Source organism: Culex pipiens, chromosome 3 (assembly GCF_016801865.2).
Source record: "Culex pipiens pallens isolate TS chromosome 3, TS_CPP_V2, whole genome shotgun sequence".
NCBI classification, from domain to species: domain Eukaryota; kingdom Metazoa; phylum Arthropoda; class Insecta; order Diptera; family Culicidae; genus Culex; species Culex pipiens.
In genome coordinates this window covers 102,777,883-102,788,263 of record NC_068939.1, presented here as the reverse complement: position 1 = coordinate 102,788,263, position 10,381 = coordinate 102,777,883, and the positions used below count along the sequence as shown (strand labels likewise).

General features: G+C 40.0%; 1 protein-coding gene across 1 annotated transcript in view; it reads right to left on the bottom strand.

Annotated features, from left to right (window-relative positions):
* Positions 1 to 1,717: 1,717 nt before the first annotated feature.
* LOC120418228 (uncharacterized) overlaps positions 1,718 to 10,381 on the bottom strand; it is a 33,108-nt gene continuing 24,444 nt past the window's right edge. The window contains exons 5-8 of the mRNA XM_039580517.2: positions 8,385 to 8,598; positions 7,331 to 7,688; positions 5,320 to 5,444; positions 1,718 to 2,863 (exon numbers count right to left, since the gene is read on the bottom strand). Of these exons, the coding sequence (XP_039436451.1) occupies positions 2,751 to 2,863; positions 5,320 to 5,444; positions 7,331 to 7,688; positions 8,385 to 8,598 (810 nt within the window). The 3' untranslated portion in view covers positions 1,718 to 2,750. The remainder of the gene's footprint in view (positions 2,864 to 5,319; positions 5,445 to 7,330; positions 7,689 to 8,384; positions 8,599 to 10,381) is intronic.

Below are 10,381 nucleotides of genomic sequence, written 5' to 3'. Positions count from 1 at the left end.
GAGTTAAAATTTGTTCCACCCGCCGTAGAAACTCCGCTGATGAACGATTATGTAATTATTTTGTCCGCGTTGAATTAATCCTATCAGCTTGCACTAGGGCGGGGTCGGTACTAAAACAACCACTCCACCAACACTGTAACTCATTCAAAAGTACAACTTTTTGTGACGGATTGTAACTTTTATGTACATTGTAATCCTACACTTTTTGTCCAAAGACCCAAGACACCTAGAACGACAATATCGTGTACTTTCCATGTTTTGTCGCGGCTTGTTTTCTCCTTCCTTTTTCTCCCTCCCTTCTTCAAGCTTTCCACATTGCCCACGAAGCAGCCTCCGGAACCAGTGAGGTGGAATAAATGCTAACGTAGTCTGATTTTCCTTACCTGGTATTTTTCGCTTTTTTTTCTTTCTCATTCCCCATCGTCGCGCTCTTTCTCTTCTCGCTGCTGACTGGTGCCCGGCAGCTGTTTTTTGGTTGGGTGCCACTCAAGTGTATTTGTGCTTATCCACCTTCCACCCACGATTCATACCCCCACTCTTAGGGTGATACTTACCCTCCTCATCCTTAGTCCAAGTCGGTCGCGAAATGCTTTCTGCTCCAAACCCCCCGACATGTTTAGGGTAACATCCCCGCGGGCCCAACAATATGGTTCGCAGTCGAAGTTCGTCTAATTCAGTGGTTCCCACTTGCGCTCTGTATTCGTTCCAATCATCACTATTTAAATATTTATCTAGTTGAATTAATCATAACGGGATTATGAAATAATCAAAATTGTCATGGAAATGTGAGATGTGGTGAATTAACATGGAAAATATACATGAAATTGTACTAAGCTCAAAGTTTAAATCCATGCAGATAGTCCTTTCGAAAAGAGAAACGAGAGGAATGTACGATATGGCGAGAGTAAAGATCTCTCGCGCTACAACAACAACAAATCGTGTTCATTCGTTCATTAAAACAGTTGATCCCATTGAGCGGCTTATATGAACAAATGACCGCCTCTTAGCCAACTCTTAGCCACCGTTTCGTGGTGGCCGATACGGCAAAGGCGCAGTTTAATATGCCGAAGGTCTCGGCTTCGAGTCTCGGTATCGACACTTTTTTTGATGGGTGATTTTTTGGAAAATGAATCCACGCTATTTTACCACCGAACCATGCTCTTTATCCTCTCGTATACAGATGCCCAGTTCTGGGTGGGGACCATCCATAAATCACGTGGAAACCTAAAGGAAGGGGGGGGGGGCTGGCGATTGACCACGCTTATTTGTATGGAAAGTTGTTTCCTGAAACCCGGACTATGAGCTCATGAGGTTTTCCCATCTAAACTTTTAAGTCAACGCGAATAGTACATATAAGATTGAAATGCCATATAACCATACCATTTTCACTTTCTTTTCACTCAACTTACCTGAAAAGCTTTCTCTTTTTCTTTTTTTCAAATCACTGAATATTGATTACATTTAAAACTGGACAAGCATAAAATAGACAATTTTAGCAACATCAAAGAGACCCGGGAACCACTGAACTACTAAACGCATCCCGAATAACGCGACATCCCTGCCCGAAACGTGCTCGCGAGTCTCGTGAAGGTTTGTTGGTTTTGGACCGGAACAAAAAAATATAATACGCGAATGATTAGAAAGCGAATACGAAGCGGACAAGAAAAGTTGTACTCTGGCAGTTGGGCTATTAGAGGGAGCGTTTCGTCGAAAGATGGAAGGGAAAACAAATATCCATTTATTGCATTTGTTTATATACGCTGCTGGAGACGTCACAATTCTCCTTTTTTTGTCGTATATTTGTTTTATTTTGTTTCGGTTCAAGTGGTACAATTTTTCATCAAGAATTATTTCTTGTTTCCATAATATACATAATACATTCATCTTAGTAGATACTGTTTTCTTTTAAAGTTTGTGTGAGTGTTGCTTTTTCTTGTGTGTTTGGGTGTTTGTGTTGTTTTTCTCTATATGCATAGGGTTGGTAATTATTATTTTGAAGTATAGTTATTTCTAACACTGTTTTTGCAATTCGGTTTAAAATGTTTGTTCTGATGAAATTGATAATACTCCATTAATTCCAAAGTCCTCTAGAGTTTTTAACTAGTTTGAATTTACCAGTATTCACTCAAAACATCTTCTGACAACTTGTGCTTACGTGGGTGTATTTACATAATCCTCGATAAACGTGTAACAATTCGATAAAATTCAATCCCTAGAAAATAATTTACATTTTGATTTTTTGTGTGTCGTTTTTCGTCAGCTACATTACAAAATGCTCAACTTCCCCGCCGGAAGCCCCTCGTGGCCGTGATTGCTTCTGGGTCGAAACTCGGGGGGACTCAATTGAGTTACAATCGTGATTAAGTGGGGGGCGAGCGCTTGGTTTAGGAGCTTGACTCGGTTTGGCACGAACCGCAGCGTGCAGTGAAAAATGATACATAAATCATGACTCTTGAAAATCATTGTTTGTCCCGTCGACCGGTTCTCGTCTACTGGCGTCCGGAGGAGCTTCATTATTCTCGCAGATTTCATCTTGCACTAATCGAATGATGGCGCTCGGTGTGGAAAGAAGTTCACCCAGCCGAGACAGTCGGTCAACCAAAAGGTGTGTGCGGGATACGCCGTCTGATGCCACAGCAGTAGTCGCCCGGGCCGGAATAATTAATCTTGATGGCGTGGTGGCGTGCTTCGGAATGATTGGTATATTGTCGCAGTCGGGTTATGGGTGCAGCCAGCTCGCTCCGGGGACATTACGTGTAGGATATGTGCAGTTGGATCCAACAGAGGACGCAATAGAAGATAAGTGCCGAAATTGCACGTTCTTTGTCCCCCTGGTTGTGCTGAACCGCAGCCGGAGTCTCACCTGGATTTTTCAAATAAAATTTTCATTAGCATACACTACGAGTTTTTCGGTTTTGCCCCCCCCCTCCCTTTCGCATGCCGATGCTGGTGCTTTGGCAATGTATCGTTCTGCTGAAACTCTCTGCAAAATACCAACCCAAACTCGCATCTAAATTGGATGAATCTAATCGATCAATTTTTCATTCGAGGTAAACATTGGATTGAAGAAAAAAACTAAACTGGATTTTTCCTTTGGGACCAAGAATTGAAGTTTTGCACAATTTTCATGATTCATTTTGCAAATGGAAGGAATTGTGATAAAACAAAGCTACAACTGAGATAACCGGAAAAGTCATTTATAAACATTCAATTCAGAAGCACGAATCTTTGGGAAGAAAGCTGCTAGAAGTAATTGAAAGATAACAACTGCTGCAAAAACTGAATTTTAATTAACAGAGTTGCTTACAGTAGCAGGTCTTCCGAATCACATGCACTTTGGTTTCTGTAAAACCTAAAAATGTAACGTCATTAAAATACATATCACCGACCAACAAAGGGACCATCCATAAACCACGTGGACACCTTTGGGGGGGGGGGGGGGGGGGTAACTGGTGATCTTTTCCCTTCTGGATTCGATTGCTTAGTAGAGGGTAGGTAGTGTATCGTCACAAGCTGGACCTTATCACGACAACTTAGGGAAGGCGACCTATGGAATGTTAACATTAATCTGAACATGTTAACATTGAGTTAAGAATCAACCTATGTGAAAAAAAACAAACGACAACTATGCCATTCTTATAGAAAATTGCCTTGACGAAGATTTGGTGACACTAAAACGCGTTTTATCGGAATAGGGTTTATTCTCGTATGTTTGGCAGGTTAAGCACTCGCTCTTAACTACATCCAATTTGCAGTAGTAGGGTTCGCCTCTCCTCAGTGTTGCCAATGAGTGATAAAATAAGCTACACAGAAAAAAATGGTAATATTCATCAGGAAATGGTGACAGATTTTGTGGCAAAAAAAATGATTAATTTTACCCCAGAAAATGATGAATTTTCATCAGTTTTTGATGAATATTCATCAGGTTCACATTTTTACACATATGTTGTGTAATATTACTCATAAAAAGAGGTAATATTCAACCTTTGGTAGGTTTTCAACATTCCAAAATTCAACTTTTTTTTACTGTGTATCATTTGATGATTTCTGCACCAAATCATCAGAGACTATAGCGACCGTTACTATAGCTTGTGAGATCTCTTCATGTGTCTTGTGATTCCCAGCGATGGCATTCTCTCTCTATTACTCCTCCCCTTTTCTTCGACATCGCTGAGTATCTCAATCTCTTCCAAAAAAATCCGAAGAAAAAGCGCGAGACGGCGACCACGCATGACGTCCCGTTAAACTGCGCTTGAGAAATTGGTTCTGTGGCGGCTTTTGTGATTAAACGCTGTTGCGGAGGGATGATCGTAAAAGCGAGAATAAGAGAGAGAAGGAGAATGTCAAACGCGAGTGTGTAAACAGAAAAACGTGTTAGGCTATGTTCGGCGCAGAGAATATCAGCACGGAAAGACGAGCAGTTGTATTTGAGACATGAGTATTCAGTCTTACTAATTGTAGTTGCAGAGAGCTGATAGTTTGATATTTTTACAACCCTGTCTCCTGCATATTGCATGCGCACATATTGCGACGAAGTGCTCTAATTGTCCATACAAACATTGGAGAAAAACTATTCGACCCTATCTAAATATTTTTTGGTGAATTCAAAGTGCACGTGTTTCTAGGGCTCCCTCGAGTTGAGCTTGCGCAGTCTTTTTTGTAGGTCTGTTTAATTTGTTTAAGAAAATTTGAATTAATAATCTAATACCGTGTTGATTTAGTAACTTCTTTAAAAGAAGCATTTAAAAACAAATTGACATTTTGTTCCTGTTTCTTACACAAACTCAAACCAGTCTCTGCTGGCAAGTGTATCATAAAAGAAACTCAACAATTCCAAAGTCACAAGCAATCCAGAAAGAGTTTGGTTTTTACGTTATCTGGGTTAGCTACTAGAAAAAGTGCAAACCCAAAATTTGAAGGCAGCGTGCCTGGTTAATACACACTAACACACTAACTATCGCATATGGCTTTTTGCTGATGAAGTAATATATGCCTGATTGTTGTATGCCTTTCTTCTTCACTATGTGTAGTATTATAAAGATTTTAGATAACTTTTTTGTGTAATTTTCGAAACGACAACATTTTTTCATCAATTATGCTAGGAAAACAGCTCGAAAGCAACAAAGTGCAAATCAAATCACCATTTCACAGAGAGCTTTTCAGAGGGACAGGGACCGGCCAAGGCACCGAATGCATCCACCACATACATCTGCATTATGGCACTGCAGGAGGCACATCCCGAACTTTCGCACCAAAAGGACCCTCGCTGGTGTTGCCACCCCAAAAAAGGATAGCCCCTTCACACACACACATACGTACCATTCAGCACTTGAATTTGTGCGGAAGTCGTCTGCTTGTCGGCCACTGTGCAAGTGTACAGACCGCTGTGCGTCCGCTCGGCCTGGATAATGGACAATCGGATGCTGAGCCACTGCTTCGAGAGGCTGCAAATGATTAGAGAGAGAGAGAGAAAGAGAAAGAGAATTCATACAAGCCATGTTAGGGCTTGAACCTCCACCAGTTCAAACGGAGGACGACAACGACCACGATCCACGTCACGACGAACGGAGACAAAAGGGGTTATATTGAATTATCGTAATTGTGTTTAGAATCTCTCGAGCTAATAGAAATTGTTGTCGTCGTCGTCATCGTCCTGCTGGACATGTGCAAAAAGGGTGTAAGGACCACGTGGCGCGCCGGCACAGATCAGATTGCGCGAATGTGACAATGTGCGAGGGTAATAAAATGAATGACCACATGCTGGCGGACAAATTGCGATGCTGCGGAAGTTTGTGCCAACGCAAAACGAGCACGCTCGGTATTAGTCATCCGACACGGTGCAATTTACAGTTGTCTCTCGCGATTGTACAGTTGGAACGAGCAATGCTTGCAGGTTTACAGTTGAAGCTGTATTCATTCAAACCCGAACCTGACTTATGTAACGCTCTTCAAAACAGATACTTAATTGTGGTGGTCAACACTTCACCGAACAGAACATCGCAAATAGCAATTATAAAATGAAAAGCCAATAGTTATAAATTTGCAAGAATTTTAAAATAAATGATAATTCAGTATTGCAAACATACTCTTTAAGGGGTCACATATTGACTACACCAAATAGGGAGACTGGTCGATGACGTATCCAAACTAGCATTCGCCTTTACTAAATATTTAGTAAAGGTAAGGTAAACACAGCAAAACTAAGCATAGGAGCAAGTGTAACAAGCTAAGGAAATGTTCGTCGGACTTTGATAGAACAAGTTTCTAAAAAACAGTTTTGTACCATACAAATTTGACTATAAAATTATTGATTTTCAGTACGTTCTACTCAACTAGTGGGGCAAGACGAACAAACCGTTTAGGTAAAAGGAGCAATAAAGAAAACAGTATGTTAATTTGCTAACAATTGAATTGTTATCACTTTTGGAAATACCGAAATTGTACGAAAAACGTTTGTACGAGCGATTGTTCCTATTACCCCATATGGTCGTCTTGCCCCACTGTCCCCTAAATGAAATATTTTACTATTTAAACGTTTTATGTCAAGTCTCCCCTCCCCCATTCTAAATTTCCTCAAAAATCAGGGGGCAAAAAAACAATTTTACTCAAAATAACTATTACAATTGATGGAATTTGTACCAACCTTAGAACTAGGAAAATTTTAGCAACAACTTTCAGAATTGTCAAAACACAGTTCATGCAATATTTTGAACCAACATTCTTTCTAGGTTAATGATGATGTCTGTGATTTTATCGTGATTATTACAATCAATAAGTACTTCAAAATGACCGCGTCAGTGCTCAGTGGTATTTCTCAGTGAGCATTTCTAATTGAGTTTACTGTAATGAAACAATGGCAACATCACGCGCAATTTTGGTTAAATCAAATAAATTGACAAGTTTATGGACTGTTGATTTGATTTGTGGTTGCTCAAATTAATTACATTTCTACTTAATTAACCAAACTTCATTTTAGAGTAGATCAGAGCTGAGTTGAGACTAAACGGTACATTGAAAAAGTGATGATAATTTTGGTTCAATTTTTCAAATGAGACTTCGTATACTCGAGCTTGTAATTCAAAGTTGAGCGATAAAAGTTTAGAATTTTATCAATCCAATGAATAAAAAATCAGGAAATTGGAAGTTAGTGACATAATGGAGCCCATTTTCATTTCGATGAGATGACACACATCGTTAGCATCAACAGCTGCCGAAATCACGCATAGAATCTTGAACCTGGCCGATGAAAGATATTATTAATAGCGACCCCCATCACACCTAGTGCCATACTAAATGGAACCATTAACTGTTTGCATGCAGACAGACTTACCTAGAGCTTAACTTGATATCCTTTGGCAGCACGGTGCCATCCTTTTTCCAAACGATATTTTGCGGCAACGACTGTTTGGTCTTATCTTTATTGTTATTGCTAGTTATCACTCCTTCGTTGAGCTGCTTGGAGTCGGCCGGTCGCGTCCCATCGCCGGCACCAGCGGCAGTCCCCGGGACCGGCTGCTGCTGAAAACTGTTAACGAGATGGCCCACCGTGTTTGGTCCCGGCGTCCCGGTGGGCAGTGTTGCCAGGTAGGACAGGGACACCTGGCATGATATATCGATTGTGCTACCTAATTTGTAATATCGATCGTAGAACTCGTACCCCATTTCGTCCACTATCCGGACTGCGGGTTCTAGGTTAAGAAAAGCAGAAGAAAAAAATGTAAAAAAGTCGTTTATTTTTCATATCAACTTATGGGGCTCGACCACATCTTGTCGAAACCAAGAGTTATTATTGTCATAAATACCAGAACCCAAAAGGCGTATCGTTCCACTCGATTACTTTATTTCTTCTTTGCAATAAATCTGGTGGAAAATTTGACGTACCCTTAAACGGAACCATTGTACTGCGATTTGCCCGGGTGGGCCAAATTTCCATCCCTTTTAAAGGGCAAAACGCTAGCAATCCTTTTGCAGCCCCGTTAGTGGATGATCTCATTCACTCAAGAATTAATCCCCTTTGACTTGTTTGTTCATTTGTGTGTGTGCTCTTCTTTTGTGCTAAGCCAAAATGCGGAAAACTGGCTGGCTCGTCAAATGAATGGAACCAGATGAGCAAAACAATTTTTCACACGGGTGAGAATGAATGACAGCCGATGAAAAGTGGCGTCATCATTCATCCTCTCATCTCATCTTCATCAGCACGGAACGAGTCAACAGTGGTAGTCCGGACTCCCGGAGATCCGAAGCAAGAAGATGTTAATTGTGTGTCGTGTGTGATGAGATGTTGTACGAAGCCTTTGTTATCAGCATCGGCGGCATCAGTATCCGAAGCAAAGAACGCAAGAAGAACGAGTGAGAGAGAGAGGGCAATAAAAAAGGATACTTACCTAGAATTGTGAGATTGGTGGCGAAGACCCGGGGCGGATGTGTCGAGACCTGACACATGTACAGGCCACCGTCGTCATACTTGATTGGGTTGATATGTAGCCGCCAATTATTCGGATATTGAAATTTAACCCTTATCCTCGGATCGCCACTGTACGTGTTGTTGCCCACCGTGAGCAGCGATACCTTATCGGTCGTCCGGCGGATCCACATCACCTGTGTAATGTGAGGCGTCGAGTGATGGGCGGTACGCGGAGTTGTGGTGTCCGAAGGCAGTGTGAGAGAGAGGGAAGCAGAGATGAAAGATAAAAGGGAAAAGACAAAAGTCAGCACATCTTCCAACTGGAGCAGATCGGATATTCGAAGGATAAGATTAATGTCGACATTTTGTGGCACTACTGAAAATGTGGCCCTATTGGTTTTGTCACAGCACAGTGGGAATGTTGCTTTCAAAATTTAATTTCACGGAAGGTAAATAAGCATCAAGGTAAGTACACTGACATATCGCTATTAAAAAAAATCGATCTGGGGCGAATCGGGACTACAGTCTGAATAGGGACAGCAGAGTTTAGAGCACTTAAAGGTTCTAAATTTGGAAAAAGATGTACACATTTTACTGGTCTGAGTCTGTTCTATCCGAAACCAACCAGAAAAATCAAAATATTGTGCTCTAACATGGTTAAAATTGCTGTCCCAATTCGCCCCATGTGTCCCGATTCGCCCCAGTTGACGGTATGTATTTCATATTAAAATAAAAACAAGTAGATAATGTTAGCATTATTTATATCATCTGTTCAAAATCGGCTAAAGCGATGCTGCAAACTCAGGCAGCCTAATCATGAGCCTACAGATCGTAACCAGACAACAACTTTTTACACAAATTATAAGATCGTCCCTCAAAACTACAGCATTTCTATCAAAATAAAATGGCATATTTTGCTGTTGGCTCGAAATCGCGCCAAATCGGCTCGATTTTTTCTCACTGAGGGCCGATATTATAAATTTTGTAAACTTGTGTATTTTAAGATAAAAAAAATCGGCAGGTTTGATATTTGACACCATGCAAGAAGGACTCTTTCCCTACATTATACGGAGTTCATCGAAGTATTTCGCCGAGGGGTCTAGTGCAAATTTATTTTTGCGTTTTTAAGATATCTCTTCAGAAAAGTTGCTGAAAATTGGTGGATTTATGTGAATATCCATCAAATTTCTTAACAATATGCCTCAACCCACTGAGAATTTTGGCTCGAGTCTCGATTCGATTCAGGTTCGATCTCGAGCCAGATCGACTCGATGCTCGAGCCAAAATTCTCAGTAGAAAGAGACTCTAAATTGCACATACTATTACGTACCAAATTTAACAGATTTCTAGCTTCCTCTGAAATTACCCCACAATCAAAGCTGCAAGAACCATGATGGACCAAATCAAAATCTTTTTATGTACAATTTGTCATGAAAACAAAGCTGCATAATGCCCTTATGCTAATTTGTATGCAAACTTGTACAAAGAAATGATTTATATTCGATCGTTTTGTTTCTTCAAATTATCACTTTGGGGTACCGCAAACCGGGGTGACTTTGATAGGACTTCAATTTGTTTTCAGATTATTTTCCAACAGATTAATATTTTTAAAATATGTACTGGGGCAGACCACACAAAGTCCATGCACTATTTCGGAAAAAAAGTTTTTTCAATAATTTTTATAAAAATAGTTACTTTAAAAATTCCTAATTTTAATTTCGGGGTGACTTTGATAGTCATAGTTTTTCTTGTTAAAATCATATTTAAGATGTTCAAATTTTATTTGTACGCTAAATGTACCATCACTAAAGTAGCTGATATAGTTTTTAAGAAAAAAAAAACAATGTTTATATTTAGTTAACTAAGAGTATAAGCTTTTTAGCAAAATACATATAAATTTTAGGTAAAATTGTTAAAAAGTCTAATTCTGAAATATGTTAAAACTGGTTTTGTTTGTAAAATTATCGATTTATATTG